The following is a 21,732-nucleotide window of genomic DNA, read 5'->3' as shown; positions in this document are numbered from 1 at the left end:
TATACACACATATACACACATGCATATATATACACACACATATACATACGTACATATATATATATACACACACACATATACATACATGTGATGATGGCAGCAAATGCGCTGTCGAACATTACCAAAAATATATATACATGCATATACACATACATTCATACACACACACACATATACATATGTATACATGCATATACCTAGATGCATATATATATATATATATATATATATATATATATATATATATATACTTCTCATGAAATGTATTTAATTCTTGTTTATCTTCACGATAATTTTTAGACGATTTTAAAACTAAAACTTATCAGGGCAAAATGAGCAAAAAAAAATAATAAATTAAATCAAATTAAAATAATATTAAAAAATTGTGTTTATTTTTACTCAAAACAGTTCTTTAATTTAATATATATATATGTTTTTCAGATGAGGTGGGGCACCATGTTGGTGGTAGTGATAGGATGATGTAGGGAGTGGGGTCAGAATAGATTGAAAGGGAGAGAGAGGATGATGAAAAATTGTAAAAATTGCATATTGAAACCGTATGACAACAATTTTATAAATATAATTTTGAAAAAAAAATCTTTAATCAAATTAACAGGGTTTTTTTAACAATTAAAAAAAAATGTTTTTATTTATTTTTTTTTGTTTCAGTCAAAACTTTTTCTCTCCCTTCTTCGAAATATTTATTTTGTTTAACACATCACAAGAAGATGAAGAAGAAAATACAATTTAGATTTCACTTTTTTTTTTCATATATATATTTTTTAAGTTACACTTTTTTTAAAATTTAATTTAACAAAAAAAAGAGTCCCTGGTGTTATTTTTTTTTTGTTTTATTTTTTTTTACATAAAAAGAATCTGCTTTCAAATTTCGATTTAATACCGCTTTTTTAAATTTAATTTATTTCATATAGTGATTTATTTAAAATCAAAATAAAACTGAACGAAAAATACAAATAAAGTAATAACAGGTGGTTTTTTTTCCATTTTGTAGAAAAACATGCCAGAAAAAAATTATATACATTTGTTTTTTTTTACAAGAAAAAATTAACAATTTAAAAATTAGAAAAGAAATCAAATCCCATAACATACACAAAAAAAAAACACTTATATTCTTTTTAAATTTAATTTTAAAAATACAACAAATGAAAGTTTGTTTTTAATTTAATTAAAAAAAATGTAATTTTTTTAAGTAAAAAAAATGTGTGGGTGTTTTTTATTATTTTTTCTTTTCTTTTTTTGTTGCCATGGAAAGAGATTCGATAAACATACATCTAGCAATGATAATTTTGTGAGAGAATTTTAAAAAAAAGCAAAAAAAAAACCCAAAAAAACAACACAATACATTCATACAATAATATCACATTCTCACACACATTTAGAAGATTTGATTTTTTTTTTTAGATTATTATTAATATTTTTTTATTTTTGTTCAAAACACAATATCTAGAATTTGAATTGGTAGCCGAAAATTAAAAAAAAAAAAAAACATTTTGGCCATCAAAGTTTTTTTAGAAGAAAAAAAGAGAGAAAGTTTTTATAGTTAAAAAATTTGTTTGTTTTTTTTTTAAATTATTTTTTGGTTAATATATTTCTTTTTTAAGAAATTTTAAAATTTCTAAATTTTAAAATTACATTTTCTTTAATTTGAAAAACATCTTTTTTTTTTTTTAAAGATTAATTATTATTCTGCTAGTTTATTTATTTTTTTCTTTTTTATGTTTGGTTTGGTTAGAAGAAATTTTCTTTTTTTCAAAAAAAAAAAAAAGGAGGAGGAGGAGGGGGTTGAGGAAGGGTGGGAAAAGGTTGGGAATTGTTTTCCATTCAGCAGCAGGCTAAGATTTGATTGATGAGTAAAGAGTTTTCATTGGCCCATATAGAAGCAGTGTTAGCCAATCAAGAAGCTGGTAGGAGTAAGAATAGGCAAAGTGGGAGGTGACATTGTCATGACTGACAGATGAAAACTCACTTTGCTGCAATACTCAACCTCCAAATACTCCGCTTACTGTTGAAACTATAACTAAAATTAGAATTACCAAACACACCAGAATCGCAATCTTCTTCTGCAAAGAGAGAAAGAAAAGAAAAATAACATGTTAATATATATATATACATCACATAACAGAATCAAGAAGTAAAAATTAAGTTTACAAGCTCTCGTCAATTTAAAGAGCATATTAATATTAATATAGTGATTCCAACCAAATAAAAAAAAGCTCAATGCAAACAAAATAGGAAGTAGAGCTTGTTATAAAAGAACACAATTAAAGACTGTGAATTCTAATTTGCATGAAATTATTGTTCGACAGGAAATATTAAGATTTCCTTAATCTGCAGAGTTCAAAGAATGCGTTCTTCTCATCAGAGGAAACATATTAGCAAATGATTATTATAATGAAGCTATGAATTTGCTAGCACTTTCATAAATTGAAACTGCATTATATGAAAACTAGCCATAAATGCCAAAAAAAAGTTTTTTTTATTAAACTCTGTGGATAAAGGAAATTTTAATATTTGTCATGTGAGTATCCTGTTGAACTATAAATTCATGTGAAGTATAATTTAGTCTTTGTGTTCTTTTCTGTATGTTGCTTTATTCATGAAAGAGAAAAATTATTCCCACATAGCATTTAGGTAAAATGACTTTCTGTATAAATAGTTGGATTCGTTCAATATATATATAAAAAAAAATAAGATTTTCTTAATTCGTATAGTTTCAAAGAATGCGTCCTTTTCATCAGACGAAATGAATATCATAGTGAAGCTATAAATTCGCTTATACATGGTGACCCAATAAAAACGGGCCCCGACTCTAATTAAGCCCTGTTTCTTAGTGTTTGGACCGAATGAAATGAAACTTTGGTCATAACTAGTTTATTATATTTAAAACATCGCATCAAAACACTAAGGTCTTTGGCCTTTTTTTCTCTGTTCTACAGCATATGTTCTAGATGGTCTCCATTTAGCCTATTCTTTTTTAGGTCACCCTGTATTAGCATAAATTGAAACTGCATTAAATGAAAACTAATCATATATGCAAAAAAAAAAAAAAATAATAATTAAAACAACTAACATCTAAGAACAGTCCGTTCTCAATCAATAAATCTAAATCATATACTCCAGGCTCCAAGTCATTTCATATGTACACTTTTAAAACTGCAAGGATAATAACATCCCCTCAAAGTAAAAATGTGATAAATATGAAATGTGAACTAATTTTCCTCGATACGGGTCCTGAACTGGAAGCATGCCTTTTCCATGAACTTGGTGAATATTTGGCAGATGGCGGTGATCAGGCTGGCTTTGGTGTTGTTACCAGGTTGATGATGTTCTCGACATATGGCTAAATGAAGTAGCCCAGCGGTTCAGGTTAGGAGGGGGAGCTAGTGAGAAAAGGATGCAACTTGTGGGCCAGCGCCGAGTCCTACTACCATACCCATGGTTTGCCAGCGGCCACCTGATTGCACAAAGGTTTTTAAAAGAAGCTTTTCATTTGCAATGCTGCATCTAACACCACATGTAATTCAAGTATTTTAATGGTGAATGCTCTAACGAACTGCAAGCACTTGTGCCCCCATGACGTGAACACCCTCGACACATCCGACTGGCTGCAAAATCCCACCCCCACACTGTAGAGATCCCTAGATGTAAAAGATCTTTCTACTCCAGTAGTTTCTTCCCCAGAACCGCTAGACTTTGGAATTCTATTCCAGGTCCCTGCTTCCCCAACTGTACTGACATGCAGAAGTTCAAGTGCAACGTGAACCGACATCTTGCTGCCCAAATCCCTACATAGTACTCCAGTAGTTGTTGCCCCTGATAGTAGCCCCCTATACCAAAGTGGCAATGTGCCTTGTTTGTAAATGTAATAAAAAAAAAAGTCTTTTTGGGATCCAATTATTTTTTTAGTTTGACACAACTGCTGGAAAACTGCTTCTGTGATATCCGTTTTCAAGAATTCTGGCGAAAGAACTGACCATTAGCCCCCTCCTGCTTTTCGCCAAAATATTACTAAATTTCTGACCGACCATCAATAGTTTTGTTATTTTTATTTTTTTCTTACAATATTTATCCAAAAGTCATCTGCTCCATAATAAACTATTTTATCTTGTGCATTAATCCCGTCTTGCTGACTGATGTGGCCATGCACTGACCAGTCAGCCTAGTAAGGCGCATTAATCCTATATGTCCCTTACAGAACTAATTACCTCTGTCAGGAACTAGCCAGCAGCCACCAGAGGAGCTCCGACCACCAAAGAAGACAGACCTCTCTCCCCTCATTCTCGGTCAACTGAATCCCTCCCCCCAGGCTGCGACGACTTCACTGAAGACCTCCACTAGAAAACCTGGAGACACACCAAGTTTCTGCCTCTTGGCACGAAACCATCCTAGAACTTTCTATTTCTTTTCTTTCAATTTGGACACAATCCTTCTTTTGAAATAAACCTTTTCATTGTTTTGTTCTAAAAAAAAAAAAGTGTTAAGTACTTAATGCAATCTTCTATTAGGGATTTTGTGCACTCACGCATAAAAATTTACCTAAAAAATGGTGACCCCGATTTGATTTGAACACGCAGCCTTCTGACTCCAGAGCGTCTTATGTCAGTTAACAAGCAAACTCAAACTGTTGACGCCATGTGTTCCAGGCAAAGCCGAGTGGATGCTTAGATACATCTGGTTAAAAATCTGCACAAGTTCCGTTATGAATTTTTAATAAAGTACTTACCTTTCAAGTATCATTGGATTATTAGTTTATGAATTACATTTTATTTTTTAATGACATTTTCACCCCAAACAAGCCACGTTGATGTAGGGGACTGCTATCAGGGACATAAATTGCAGGGATACTATGTAGGGAGTTGAGCAGCAAGATGTCTATTCACATTATACTTGAATTTCTGTATGTAGCATCAGAAGTTGATTTTTTTTCTTTTTAGATAATTGTTATTTTATCAACTTGTATGTAAAAGATACTTAAAACCGTTTGAATTATGCAAATACCATCAGTAGTTCAAAAGTTATGAGAATTTTAAGTGCCAAACTTTATGCTTTACCGTGGACATTTTTCTTTAGAAAAAGTGGGCTAAATTACGGACCTCAACATTTCAAGAAATTTGGTAATTTCGTCACCATTTATTTATTTTTCAAGCTATTCTCATGAAACTTGGCAGTCTTACGTAAAATTGTGTGCTCTTTCTGATTATGCAGTCAAATCTGATGTATCTCTTTACCATAAGCCATGAATTATAAATTTAGATGTACAAATTTCATTTTTTTTTAAACTGGCACATGATATCATACAGAGGGTGTCTATTCATGAACAAAACTAAGTATTATAGTGCTATTTAAATATAGCTTTATTGAGATCAGACATTTTCCTGTCTCCTCACCAAAGGAGAGCTTAATCTGGATGTAGCCATTGAATGCCTAAACAGCATTCATGACCGTTATTTACTACTCCCCTCAAAAAAAAACAAAAAAATTGAGTAGATATGAATTAATTGAAGAAATAAATCGAAGAAAATTTTTCATATAGATTTTGGATTTCTGTAAAAGATAGAAATTCCCATAGTCGACCAGAATTTATGCATTTTGGGACCAGTCGAATTTTCAATTTTGTAAATCCTCTCTATCTGGCCCAAAATATACCCCTATTTTCTGAGATGCAACCATAAATCGTACTCTACATGAATCCTTGATGTAGCTTTCACAGTACGAGGATACCAGGAATCCTGATAAGCAACAACTACATATTCACCAGTTGATGGTAATTTTTGTCATTTCTGTTCTGTTTTACTGAAAATTCAACTATGTAAACAAAGAAATAAAACAGTAATTTTTTACCTTATTTCCACCTTAACATTTAAAATGATTACTTTTATAGGTTTTAGGGTATGCTGAAAACAACTATTGCATTTAAATTTTCTGCAAATAAGTAGTTTTCCGGATATTAAGCAATGTCATTTCTTATGTTATCGCTGGTGGCCATCTTGGTACGCGCAGACATAACCCCGAGAAACTATGCACAAACACATGTACCAAGATGGCCACCAGCAATAACATAAGAAATTACCTTGCTTAATATCCGGAAAGCTACTTATTTACGGAAAATATTCGTTTTCAGCATACCCGACAACCTTAAAAAATAGTCATTTTAAAGAAAAATGTTAAGGTGGAAACAAGGTAAAGATGTACAAAATGCATCACAATGAAATTCTGTATCGAACCGCCTAATTATTATTTAGATATTTTCAGTTAAAAAAAACAACAGGTTTGTTTTACGGATTCGAAAAAATGGTCTTGATAAATTCAAGTTTCACAATATATTTAATTGTTAGGTGAAAGTACAGAATTGTTAACAAAACACCCTTCCCATGTTAGGAATGGGTTTCTAAATAATGTCATTTCAGCACGGTAGCACAAGTACCTTTTATTTGTTATATATTTGTTTTGTTTTTTTGTTTTATCACTAAAAAAACAAATGTATGTACTTAGTACATTTTAACGCTTTTAGTGCATGTGTACTAAAAGCGTTACAAACAACGAAATAGTATTGTTTGGAAATCAAATTTGAACATTTTTTTAAATTGACAAAATCAAAATAAAAAATGAAACTTTTTTTCTGCTTTCGTTTTGAAAGCAGAAAAAAAGTTTTCTATTTTTAAGAGAATACAAACTCTTTAATACAATGACAGCAATGGTTAGCGCATAGCTAACCATTGCTGTCATCGTGTTTAAGCGGATTTGAATTTCTATAAAGTTAACATTTTAAAGAAATTTCCGCACGATTAATAATTATCAAATATTATCATATTATACATGAAAATAATTCTGAAACTATTATCTATATGAAAATGGATGACATATACTGATTTATCTTATCAATTTTGAAATATTCTTTGTCAACTTTGCTTGGTCGTAGTCTTGCTTCCTGTGGCCGTAAAAATAAAAATCAAAGTTCAGTAGAGATGGACTTCTATGCTTATATAGCCTGTAAAATCACTGAAAAAAAAACAGTTTTCCTTTTTGCTGTCATTTTTCACCGTTGTTTCATTTTTAACTTGGAGTATAAAAACATTGAACGTATAAAAGAAAAATAAATTAACATTGGAATGCTTATTTTATTGTCTTTCCATCAACATAATTCTTTTAAAATTTGACGCACAAATAAAAGATATGACTTGTTGAAGGACATTAGGTATGTAATATTGCTGATGTCTATGAAAATACAGTCCAGAGTCTAGCAGTTCTGGGGAAGAAACTATTAGAGTAGAAGGCCTTCTTATATCTAGGGATCTCTACTGTGTAGGGGTGAGACTTTGCTGCTTGTCAGATTTGTCGGGGGGTTTTACATCAAGGGCTACAAGGGTTTGTAGTTCGTCAGAACATCCACCATTAAAATATAAGCAGAGGGATGCAACATTACATTGATGGGACAGAGGTTGAAGCTTAGATGACAGTTCAGGACCTATCAGATAGGCTATGATGATGGTGATGATAACGACTTTGTGTGTGTAAGAGAGTTTCTTCCTCATAAGTTCCAAAACGGCTGAGCAGATCTTCCGCAAATTTCACACAAAGCTTATAATTTATATGTCTGGCAGTATTCTTAGATATGTTTTGTACAGAAATTATGTTCTGACATTTTGTGTTTAAAACATGGTAGATTCTAATTATTTAAGACAAAATGATTAAAATCGAAAAAATCCAATCTTAAAAATATTTTTTCTCTCTTATAGATAAAAAAAAAAAAAATTTTTACAGGGGATTATTTTACATTTCACCAATCAAGGAAAATAATAACATCTCAGCAAATTATTTGTCTTACAAAAAAAAAAAAAACATCCCATGTTCAAGCTGAGGTGTACCTCACCATTTTATTTAAAAAAATTTTTTTTATTATTAATGAGTTCAATTACAATAAAAGAAGAAGCACCATTTAAAATCGCTGCAAATCATTTCTTTGCTTGCATATTTTAAAAGTTAATAAAAAAAAAATGAAAAAATAAAAAAAGATGCACTCGATGAAACATACTTTTTTTTTGTCTGCTTCTCAAGGTGAACAATAGATATTTTATTTTATTTACCTCATGAAATGCATGTTAATTTTCTTAGAGACTTAAATCAGTTTACAAAAAAAAAAGACAAAAGCAAAAAAATAATAAAAAATAAAAAATCTTAACGTTGTGAGTTTAAAAAAAAAAGCAAAAAAATAAAAAATAAAAAAATTTTGCTTTTTAAGAAATCTTTATTTGTTTTTTACATCATCAATTTGAAATCGAGATAAACACAAGAAAACAAAAAAAAAAGAATAAACAAACAAAAGAAAAACACGACTATTTGAAGTTTGGTTCAAATTGATTCAAGGCTATTCTTATAAAAGGCCTGGCAACCGTAGCTTCAGTCTCTTTCACCAGGATCAATATTTAATATATATATTTATATGTATGCGAAGCTCGCGGTTTGTTTACAAACAAGCGTTTGAGCACTATACAAGTAACAAACGGATTTTATTTAAATAGACAGATTAGTTGCGGGCATCGCTTCCGTGGTCGAGGGGTAGAACTACTGACTAACACGACGGTTCTAGGTTCGATCCTTGGCTTGGGAGAAGTGCTAGTCTAGTGGCACTGATGAGTTGTGATACAACGAAACAGGACTGTATGTCGATGACTACAAATATATATATATTAGTGATGGGGTGATTCCAATATTTTTACCGATTCTGTGCTAAATTACTGATTCTGATTCTTTATAAATCTCTATTTAACCATAAGGTTGCCCCCCCCCCCCGATTTTCATAAAAACACATGTTAAATATGCAGATATTTTCTAAACGGCAAAATACACTTGTGGGGGATGATCTATCGATTTTAGCTTTACTGGTATTTTAAAAATCAATAAATATTATTTTATCATTATTAACAGCAATGGAAGATTTTATTTTAAATAAAATCAAATAAAAAAAAAGACAATTAAAAGAATCGTTTTTGGCATTGGAAAATAGGCATCGATTTTTCGTATTCCAATACGGATTCCGACACCCCCAAATCTTCCGATTCCCATTAATCGTCCCAACACTAATATGAAAGGTTATGAGGGTTTTTTAAAACAACATCAAATAAAAAAGACAATTAAAAGAATCGTTTTTGGCATTGGAAAATAGACATCAATTTTTCCGATTCCGATACCCCCAAATCTTCTGATTTTTCTGATTCTTGATTCCGAGTAATCATCCCAACACTAATATATATATATATATATATATATATATAAAAAGTGAAAGTGTCTGTATGTGAGTGTGTGTGTTTGTCTGTACATTTCCCTATGCAATAACTGTCAATTTTCAGTCTACAGACTTGAAATTTGATATACAGGGTATTGAGATTTGGGAAAATCTTTGTAATCCGTTTTCGGACAGAAATTTGGCTGTTAAACTCCTCTACCAATTTTGGGTCTAAACACTTGAAATATTAGATGTAGGTTACCTGGAAAGGAGTCAAACTTTTTTATATATATATATATATATATATATGTATACATATGAATATAAAGTTATGAACAGTACATAGGGCCCTAGCAAAGCTGGGTTGAACTGCTAGTAATTTCACAAGATTAACTTGTCAACTGGTCACCTTGTTTGTGCGATTTAACCCAATTAGATTATTTTCTCTGGAGATATGTAAAGTCCCATGTCTACGTTGATAAACCAGACACAATAGATCACTTGGAAGACAACATTTGATGCGTCATTGCCAAAATACAGCCTAATTTAATGTGTAGAGTTTGCGAATATGCAGAGGCCCTATGCCCGAAATTGTATTTAAATTATGAAAGCCAAAAATTAATCTTTGGAATAAGTCACATATTCGTATAATAAAAATATTTTTCTATGATTTTATTTTAATTGAAAGTTCGCCACATCTAAAAAAAAACAAAAAACAAAACAAAAGAAACCCCCTTAATAATTAAAAATAAATAAGTACCGACTTTCGGACTACCAGTAGTGGAGGGATAAGGAGTTCATACGGTGGTTCTCGGCAGTATTAACACGTAATTGAATACAATAGGCCAAACAGATAATCCAATGGTGTGCATGGTATATCCATTAACCCAATAAAAAACCATAGTGTTTAAAATAAAAATTTATTATTTAATCCAATAAGGTCGGTAAACAATTTTATTTATTTTTTTTTTTTAGGCATCAAAATATGAAATAATTTTTTCTCCAGACACACGCACATGTTTGTGTATTGCATATGTGTGTGTTGATACAGTATGTATGTATATTAACACTTACATGGATGCAGATATATTTTATATATACATACATGTATCTACATGCATACATGTAGATACATATATACATACATGCATACATGTAGATATATATATACACATACATACATACATACAGATACATATATATATATGCATACATACATGTAGATACATATATATATATATATATACATACATACATACATGTAGATACATATATATATATACATACATACATGTAGATACATATATATATATATACATACATGTAGATACATATATATATACATACATGTAGATACATATATATATATACATACATACATGTAGATACATATATATATATATATATACATGCATACATGTAGATACACATATATATATATACATACATACATGTAGATACACATATATATATATACATACATGTAGATACACACATATATATATATACATGCATACATGTAGATACATATATATATATACATACATACATGTAGATACATATATATATACATACATACATGTAGATACATATATATATACATACATACATGTAGATACATATATATATATACATACATACATGTAGATACATATATATATATATATACATTCATGTAGATACATATATATATATATATACATACATACATGTAGATACATATATATATATATATATATATACATACATACATGTAGATACATATATATATACATACATACATGTAGATACATATATATATATATACATACATACATGTAGATACATATATATATATACATACATACATGTTAATACATATATATACATACATACATGTAGATACATATATATATATACATACATACATGTAGATACATATATATATATATACATACATACATGTAGATACATATATATATATGTATATACATGCATACATGTAGATACACATATATATATATACATACATACATGTAGATACACATATATATATATATACATACATACATGTAGATACACATATATATATATATACATACATACATGTAGATACACATATATATATATATATATATATATACATACATACATACATGTAGATACATATATATATATTAGTAAAATTGATTAATTGTTGAATGTCAGTAAAAAAATTGTAGGTCCATTGTATGTGAGGCAACCATATATTTCAAACTGCACAGTTGCCAGGCCTTGTTTTGTTATATCCTTGAATCAATTATTTTACAGGAGGAATTCCAATTTAAAAAAAAAAAAAGGAGAAAAGAAAAAAGTATCAGAGGTAAGAAAGACACTCACATACATACATACACACGCACATACATTCCCCCCTCCTCCCCTGATCACAAAACATGCAGCCCGCAACGTGCCGCTATAGGATGCGGACAGTGGGGACGAGAACAAAAAATAGATTTACAAGGTGCACGGCATGGTTACGACGCAAGTTGCCATATAATGATAGCGATAATTAGCGTTAACACAACACTGACGATGGCGATGATGCATATTTTCTTCTGAAAAAGAAAAGTTGGAGAAAAAGAGAAAGATATAGTGCAGATTACAACATCGAAATGCAGCAATACAATAATAAATATGCGCGTCTATGCAGCGGAATGACTTGGCAAATGTTGTACCCGATGTAAATCGCATAAGGAAACTAGTAATAATATATGATGTTCTTTAGTTCTCATATTCCATGAGCGATGTTTCTGACAAAAGGGAAAGAATTGCTCTTTTTTTGTTTCTTTTTTTCTAAATCTATCCATCTAAGACTTATTGTCAGCTATTTTTCTTTTTAACTTTAAAAGAAATAGTTTTTAATGGAAATCGCTCCACATTTTGGAATCTATATGTATAGTAACACCACCACGATATTAAAAAATATAGTTATAATGTCCTTTTGAAAGATTAAAGTTGATCCCTATTTACTGAACTGAGAAAAAAAATATCTATTTTCACTTCTATTTAAAAGGTTAGTTCCCGGCTGAGAGAGAGAGAAACATTAGAATGCAAAGCCAAGGTTGGCTTCGTTGACTATGTTTGAATCTCCTGACCAGCAGTAATTATCATTCCCTGCACTGATGATTGCATGAAACACTAGTGTCTGTAGGTCTATCGGTATATTAGAAAAAGCAAAATGGCGGTGTGCTTGCTGATGAATACGGTAAGTTTGGGAAAATTAATTCAAACTAAATAATTACACAAAATACCGTTAGAAACTCACTCAATATATGCTACCGTGACATAGGCGGACATATATTCGGTGGGTTTTTAACAGTATTTAATTATTTATTTAGTTGGAACTTATTTTCCCAAACTTACCATATTCAACAGCGAGCAAACAGCCATTTTGCTTTTTCGATAAACACTGTATGATTTTCAAACGGATTACACATTTTAAAGTGAGTAAAGACCTTTTTGCAGGTAGATAGAAGAGTAATTTATCTTGCCTTTGGTAACATTTATTTGTTATATATTTGATTTTTTTTTTTACCATTTTTCGAATCTATGTGTATAGTAATACAAACCCGTGATTTTTAATTATTAGAATTCCTTGTTTTGGATTATCAAATATTTTTAATTCAATTTTATTTTCATCATTTATTTTTTCCAATTTCTTTAATTGCTCTATCTAGCATATTGAGCTTTTTATTATCTTGATAGGCTCAAATTTCCAAGGTAATATTTTATATTGATTTTTATATATAATGCAACATCTATACATATACAGCAAGACAACGACATGCCACAACATCAACATACAACAACAATAATAATTAAAGATGTTCGGATCAAGTGTTTGTGCAGGCAGTGTGATATGATAGCGCCTGATTAAAATAGTTTTTTTGTAGTCAAATCTAAAAAAAATTGGAGAATATGTCCAGTTAGTATAAATGTTATATCTATATAATAAAGTAAAGTTAGCATAAATGTTATATCTATATAATAAAGTAAAGTAACTTTCATATGCTAATCTGGTCCGCTATCCGATTAGTCTAATCCCTCATGCATAAGTTTTGCATTTATTTAAGATTTTCAAATGTTTCAGTGTTTTCTAAAAATAAACTTGGGTGCTTATGCAATATAAAGGGATTTAAAAAAAAAATGTATTTTAGATAAAAACACTTATGTAATGAGGTGTCATGTCGAAATTAGTAAAGGATCCAAAAATTGAAAAAAAAACGATTAAGTAAAAAAAATCTGCTAGAAATATTTTTTTTTCAAAAAAAAAAAAAAAAAATTTTTTTATAAAAATGAAATTGTGTGTGTGTGTACATTTCCCTACCAAACTACTCTATCAATTTTACGTCTACAGACTCGAGATTTGACATAAAGGGTATTGAGATTTGGGAAAATCCTTTTAATCAGTTGTCGGACAGAAATTTGGCTGTCAAGTTCAACGATTTGACCTTTGAAAACTTTACCAAACTTCTCCACCAATTTTGGGTCTAAACTCTTGAAATTTTAGATGTAGATTACTTGGACATGGATCTAACTTTATGATTTGATTTGAGCCCAAAACAATAAATGTTAAGGGGTCAAAATTGGGGTCGAAGTTTAAAAAAATTTGACCTGTGCGGTCTCTACCAAATTACTCAAATTTTTTATCTAAACATTTGAAATTTTACATTAAGTGAGTTCAAACATAGGGCAAGTTTTTTAATCGGTTTTTGGCCGAAAATTTGGCAGCCAAGGAGTCAAAGTTCAAAAGAATAGACCGTTGCGGTCTCTAGCAAATTATTCAGCCAATTTTGGGTTTAAATATTTGAAATTTTACATAAAGACGCACAAGCTTTTTAATCAGTTTTTGAGTGAAAATTTGGCTGCCAAGAGGTCAAAGTTGAAAGAGTTGACCTTTGCAGACTCTACCAAACTCCTCTGCCTATTTTGGGTCTAAACACTTGAAATTTTAGATGTAGGTTACTTGGACACGAGTCGAACTTTTTAATTACGCACATAAAGTTATAAACAGTACATAGGGTCCGAGCGAAGCCGGGTTGGACTGCTAGTATTTACTAATTTCAATGCAATACGTAATTACATTTTTTTTTTCTAAAATGCATTTATTAAAAATCCCATTATACTGTAAACGCACTTAAGCAGTGACAATCGACTAACAAAAAAAAAAAATCAACATTTAATAATTATGATTATAAACACAGTTTTGAAATGTGTGTGCATATGGACAAACAGACAAACACTGTAAAATGTTTATCCATATATACATGCATTTTATTGTCACCATTATTAAACATTGTTAAGTGTCGATATCAACGAAGTGTTTGGCCTAGAAACTACTACTAAACATACAGTAAAATGGTGGTTTAAGAAATTTCGCGGCGGTGACAAGACTCTTGAGGATAATGAGCAAAGTGATCATTCATTGGATGCTGATAACAATCAATTAAGGACCTTAGTCGAAGACAATCCACTGTATAATTGTTTGAGAACTTGCTTCTGAATTAGACGTAATTTATACAATGATTTCTAACCACTTGTGAGAGAGTGGAAAGACAAAAAAAAAATTGATAAATGGGTCCCTCACGAATTGAACGACAACCAAAAGAAATGCCGTTATGAAGTGTTTTCTTCTTTTCTGTTACGCAACAAGAACGACCCGTTTCTCGACCGGGTTTTGACTTGCAACAATGAAAAGTGGGGTTTTTACAACAACCGGCGACGCTCAGCTCAGTGGTTAGACGCCGCTGAACCTCTAAGACACTTTACAAAGCCAGAGTTGCACTAAAAGAAGGTCATCCTGACTGGTCTCATTCATTACAGCTTTTTGAATGGAGGTGAAACCACTACGGCGGTGAAGAATTGTCAACAAATGGATGAAATGCATCAGAAACTTCAACAACAACACCCACCATAAGTCAACACAAAAGGCCCAATTCTCCTTCATGACTTTGCTTGACCGCACATCGCTAAACTGGCCCTACAGAAGTTGAACAAATTGAGATACAAAACTGCCTCATCCACCATACTCTCCAGACCTCTTACCTACTGATTACTACTTTTTCAAGCATTCCGAGAACTTTTTGCATGAGAAATGCTCCAAAAACCTAAGCGATATCAAAAATGCCTTCAGCGACTTCATCGCCACCAGAACGCAAGATTTTTACGTTACTGGCATAAGTACACTTGTTTTGTGTTGGTAAGTGTGTTGATTCTGATGGTGCTTATTTAAAAACCAATAATTTTTTTGTTTGAGCCGAAATGTGTTCATCTGAATTTAAAAGTTAAAAACTGCAACACATTTCTTGTCAACCAGATACCATTGTGTATTACAAAAATACCTGTTAGAGGAGGATGGATTTAATTCCCTGAACAAAGTTTTGTACCACCTGTATATCTTCTTGCGAAGATTAAAATGAAGATGTAACAATACTAATCCTCTAGAATTCTTATTCCAAAATGCTTAAGGGGTCTCAAGATGAAATTGAAGTTTAGGGGATTATGTTTATTTGGTATCTAATGACCACAGATTTAATGCAAATCTGAAATATTTGAATTTAAAATACTCCCGAGAAACTGAAACTTGGAGAATATTCTCTATCTATATATATGTAGATATATAGTCTGTTTATTATACAAACATTATTGGTTACATGTGTGTGTACATGTTTTAGTGGAGTTCCAATTTTGAGACAACACTTCATCAGACCAAACAAGAATTGATGTTGTATAATAAACAGTCTATATACGAGCTCCATCCTGCATTGAGTACTCTTTAATAATCACACTAGTTTCATTGGATTTACATCCCGGAAACAAATCGATACAACCATTATATGTGTGTGTGTGTGTGTGTGTGTGTGCAGATATATACATCTCAATTTTTTTAAGCAATCTTTTGAAATTAAGTAAACAACTTGATCCAAACATTATACGCCAGAAAAATAAAAATGTTAGAATTTGTTAAAAAATTTACATATGCGATCATTGAGACTTCCATTGAAAGAAAATTGACTTACGATTAATTACACGAGAAAATACAAAATTTACGTTTAACCGAAACAATGTTTCAGAAATTTCAGTAATAAACATAAAGAACAAGTTTCTGACAACTGTTTTTTTTTTGTTTTTGTTTTTTGTAATTAAAAAAAAATTCACTTAATTCTTATATCTTACCGGTGTAATGGATTGCAGAAAGAGGACTTACTAGTTATGGGAGCTAGTTCCTCCTATGTCTTTTATGATATTAGTAATCAAAGTGAAAGTTGTTGCTCAGATTCATCATTGTTTTCAATACATAGCTATTGCGAAATCATTATTCATCAAACAATATCACTGGTCATTATTTTCAATATTCTATTAATATCATTAGCAATGTTTGGCCACAAGCAAATATATCTTACTATATTGTACATACGTATTACGTGCTCGAATGATTAATTGTATTAATTGGTGGCCATAGATAACTCTTTGTTCCTTATTTTCAAGACATAACTATGGCAAAATCAACAGTATTGCTTGTAGAAATTTCAGCCACAAACAAATACTTCTTCCTTTAAATTGAAATGAATAAATAACAACACGTGAAAAAAAAAAAACAGTGTTTCATATTTGAATCATCTATAATATAGTTTTCACTTGTCTGTTTAAATTTATGTTTGTATGCATATTTCTATGTATGTGTTTGTATATGTGTATATATGTATATTTGCATTTATATATATATATATATATATATATATATATATATATATGTATGCCATTGACTGTCTTGTGTATGATTATGTATGTATATGTATTATGTTTGTGTATGTATGCATATATGTGTGTTATATGTATGTGTGTATGTATATATACTAGTGACCATCTTCAGTGTCATGTCTGTTTGAGTGTGTGAATTTTGCCGGCAGAATCATCTATAATATAGTTCTCACTTGTCTGTTTAAATGTATGTTTGTATGCATATTTCTATGTATGTGTTTGTGTATGTATATATGTGTGTATGTTTACAGACATGTATGTGTATATATATGTATATTTGCATTTATATATATATATATGCATGTATGCCATTGACCGTCTTGTGTATGTTTATGTATGTATATGTATCATGTTTGTGTATGTATGTATACATATACGTGTGTTATATGTATGTGTGTATATGTGTATGTATGCGTGCATGTATATATATGTATGTATGTATACTAGTGACCATCTTCAGTGTCATGTCTGTTTGAGTGTGTGAATTTTGCCAGCGGGACTGAAGTCATTCTCGGCTCATGGACTTTCAGTGCCTGAGGGAGTGGCACTCGTCTGACAAGACGTTGCAATCATCATCATCATGTATGTATTTATGTTTGTATGTATGTTTGTGTGTATGTATGTATGTATGTAATAAATGAGATGGAGTGGACATGTGGTGAGGATTTTAGACAGTCCACTTCCCAATCAACACTTTTATGGCGAGCTCGCCGAGCGAAGACATCTGGCTCAAAAGCCTAAAATGAGATTCAAAAGCCTAAAATGAGGTCCACCTTAAAAAAATGTGAGATAGATGAAAGAACCTGGGAGAGTCTTGCTTTGGATCGTGAAGGGTGGAGAAGGACCTTGCGGAGAGGTGTGGCCAAGTTTGAGGCAGATCGAACCGAGTATGAGCAACTGAAACGCGATGTCCGGAAGGGGAGGGTGAAAGGAGCAGTGGATGGGCTGGGCTGCCAAACTGGTCTGGATTGTGAGGTGTGCGGAAGATTATGCCTGAGCAGAGCTGGGCTGATAAGCCACCAGATTACTCGTTAGCATAGTTGGCCACAAAGCAGTCTTGTGTTGCCAGATCTAACCTGTGTCAACTGCGGGTGGACGTACAAAACAACAGGTGGTTTGAAGCGGCATTTGATTATACATAGAAGTGACCATCAAGAATGTGCTGCTAGTTGTGCACATGTCTGCACAATGTGTGCCTAAGAATGCCAGAATTTGACAGGACTTAAAAGCCACCTCCGTGCGGCCGATCGCTGATTTGTTTTCATGTTTCTGTATATCTTTTTTTGTTGTGCTATATCAAGTAATGGCAATGAAAACGAATTTGATGCCATCATGTCATGTAATAAACGTATGTATGTTTATGTGTATGTATGTGTATATGTTTATATTTATGTGTATATGTTTATATTTATGTGTATGTATGCATATTTGTATGTATGTGTATATGTTTATATTTATGTGTATGTATGCATGTTTGTATGTATGTGTATATGTTTATATTTATGTGTATATGCATGTTTGTATGTTTGTATGTCTCGCAAAAACTTTCAACAGAGGCGATGGATTTTCATAAGATCGGTATCGTTTTGAAGCTCGACACTTCGGACGGCAAATATCGAAAAATTGGCTCAAAAAACATTAATTCCTCCACCCTCAACTGGGCACTTTTCTACAACGAGGGGGGGGGGTCGCTTTTTTTCGCTGATATTTTCAAAAGTCAGCCCCTCTTTTCGATTGTCTAGCCTTAATTTAAACCTATGCCACTTCTGGTTTGGCGATGGACGCAACGGCAAATAGGTCACTTTTAGTTTTTGTGTTTTTCACGTTCTTTTCCTCCTCCGCGGTACGAGTTCGAGCTTGCCTGCCTACTACCACTGTCAAAATCCATCGCCTCTGTCGAAAGTTTCAGGCAGACATACAAACATGCAAACAGTTTAACAGATAGACGAGACAATTGAAATTTATAAACTTAGAAAGCTAAAATAACGCAGATTGTTTGTTTTTTGCTTTTAAATAAACAAACATTTGTTAAGAATAGAACCTGTTTGTATTTTCTGGTTTTTCTTTTCTCGCAGGATTGTGAAAAAAAGAAGAAGAAAAAAAAACAGTGTCAGAATTTAATTTGAAAATTTCTTTCCTTTCTTTTTGTCCTTGCAAAAATTTATTGGTGATGATATAAACCAGAGATTGATTTTACGGTTTAATTTAATCATTATTTCTTGTTTAAAAAAAATTTGGTTGTTATTTAGAATCCAACATAATTATAAAAAGAAGAATGCAGAAAATACGAAAATAATATATATCCATTGTGAAACGAAGTTGTCATATTCCAAAAATCACGTAAATTGTAGTTTTATTTCTAACTAAGAAAATCAAATTTTATGAGTAAGCAAAAAGGGTCTTCAAAAAAAAAAAAAAAAGAGCAGATAAGTCCACAATAATTCAAACTTACGAGATCAGCCCTGTAATGTTTACGATATTTGATTAATAGCTTTAAATCGGTTAAAAATTATTTTCTTACTTAAAAATGAAACTAATCAATTTATACGACTTTTGGAATATGACATAAAATTTTTTTTTTATTTTTTGGATTAGGTTGAGTTCTAAATAAGAACCGAAGTTTTTAAAGAATTTTCCTTTAGATTTTTTTATTTTATTTACTTAATATATATATATATATATATATTTTTTTTTTTTTTTCACTGTTTTTGTGAAAGAATTCCATCAAAGTGCTCGCTCACAAAGAAAAAAATTTCCATATAAGAGCTTAATGTTTATTTATTTTAAACTATACAGAAGGTCAAAAAACCATTGGTACAGTCGGTTTCAAGCCTAACATAAAGGGGGGGGGGCAGTTAATGGTAAACAATGTTAGGCCTAACATTATTTACCATTAACTGGTTCCTCCCTCCTTATGTTAGGTTTGAAACCGACGGTACCAATGTTTTTTCTGACCTGTACAATGTTAATATATATATATATATATATATATATATATATATATATATATAAGTTTTAAAATGTTAACTTCAAGCAAATAAGTCATACGGTTTTAAGTAATTAGCTGTTAGTAATATATTAATTTGCATATACCATCCGTCCAGCAAAAGCGAAAAATCTTAAAGCAAGCAAGAGATTTCAAGCAAAGTGATTAGCTCAGCCATTTCATGCAAAGTGCAAAATAAACAGACATTATTTTCATAAACAAAGGAGACAGTGTATGTATCGACCGAATTATGTTTGTTTATAATTTAATGCATTCGATAGCGAAAGCAAATCATTCCTGTTTTATTTTGGTTTTTTATTGGGGGAGGGTGTGTCTCAAACTTCGTTTGAGATTATAAGCTTCTAGATGGAAGAGAAGAAGCGGGCAGCTTATAAAGAGAGAGAGAGAATGTAGGAGATACAGAGAGAGAGAGAATGAGAATGAAAGTAGCGAAAAGAGAGATACAGATAGAGATGTGAGACAAAGAAGAGAGAGAAGAGGGACAAAGAGAGAGAGGGGGGAGGGAGAGAGAGAGAGAGAGAGAGAGAGAGGGGGGGGGAGGGAGAGAGAACGAAGGGTACTCTTGCAAAATATGACCCCCCCAGATCCTTATTTTCCGTCAATTATGGCTCGGCCTAGACCGGCAATCACCGGATTAAGCCGAGCAATATTGTTCAAATGTTGAAACGCTAAACGACATTTTTTTTCAGTTTTTGTATAAAAATGTAATTTTAAAATCATTTTTTGGATGATGGTATTTTTTTTTTTTTGTTTCTGTTTATTTTTTTTAACATTTGTTGACACAAAAATAATTTGTAAATTTTCTTAAATAATAATAATAATAATAATAATAATAATAAAAAACATTTCTGTACTTTCATCTAACGATTTAACAAGGTACTTTTGCATAATTTGACCCAAATTATCGTGAATTCCCGTCAAGCATGGATCGGGTGAGACCGGCAATTATCGGTGTCAATGAAAAAAAAAAAAAAAAAACCTACCTTGAAAAATTAAAATATGTTTTATTCATTTTAGTATTTAATTTTTTTTTTTTTTGCAAAATATTTATCAACAGAAAGGGTTTTTTTTTTTTTTTTTTCTCTCCAAGAAGATTTTTTAACCGTATAATTGTTAGGTGTAAATACAAGTTTTTTTTTATTTTTTATTTTTTTTATTTTTTTATTTTTATGATCGTATTTTTTTTCTTGTTTTTTATTTTATTTTCAAGACTTGTTGTTCAGTCAATTTTTTTGTTTGTTTGGGGGGGGGCACTGTCCATTTGTACATCTCCAGGAGAAACCATCCTTTACACACGATCTTTTTTTAAGCAAACATTTGTGTTTACAATTGTTGCACCTCATCTTTTGGGACAGCAATTTCTTCTCCTGACAATATGAGATGATCTGCATCGATGTTTTCATTTCTTTTTCTAACATGTATAGATTTATTTTCTTGCCTGTCATTTTCCTGTTTGGCGAGTTTGAAAATATATTTGTCAGCTTTTTTTTTTTTTTGATTTAGTCATTTTCTTCCAATTCGAATGTCATCGGCTTCCATTTAGACAGCGCTTTTTTCATTGGCTAATCAAACTCCCAAAAATTAAATAAAAAAAAAAATAATAATAAATAACTAATCAGAAAATAAAAAGTCACCCCCGCCCTCTTAATATCACCTTAAAATTTACTAAAAACATAACAGAAACAAAAAATTAAATAAAATA

At 31.0% G+C, this 21,732-nt stretch overlaps 1 protein-coding gene across 1 annotated transcript in view; it reads right to left on the bottom strand.

The window, feature by feature from the left end:
* The window catches only part of LOC145270567 (syntaxin-like), a 619,650-nt gene that overhangs the window by 11,656 nt on the left and 586,262 nt on the right, over window positions 1–21,732 (bottom strand). The window contains exon 10 of the mRNA XM_080126202.1: window positions 1–2,081. This exon is cut by the window's left edge and continues 11,656 nt beyond it. Within this exon, the coding sequence (XP_079982328.1) occupies window positions 2,001–2,081 (81 nt within the window). The 3' untranslated portion in view covers window positions 1–2,000. The remainder of the gene's footprint in view (window positions 2,082–21,732) is intronic.

Source organism: Euprymna scolopes, chromosome 46 (assembly GCF_053919585.1).
Source record: "Euprymna scolopes isolate OS-2025 chromosome 46, ASM5391958v1, whole genome shotgun sequence".
Lineage (NCBI taxonomy): Eukaryota > Metazoa > Mollusca > Cephalopoda > Sepiida > Sepiolidae > Euprymna > Euprymna scolopes.
The sequence above is the reverse complement of the archived record's forward strand: the minus strand, read 5'-3'. Positions and strand labels throughout refer to the sequence as shown.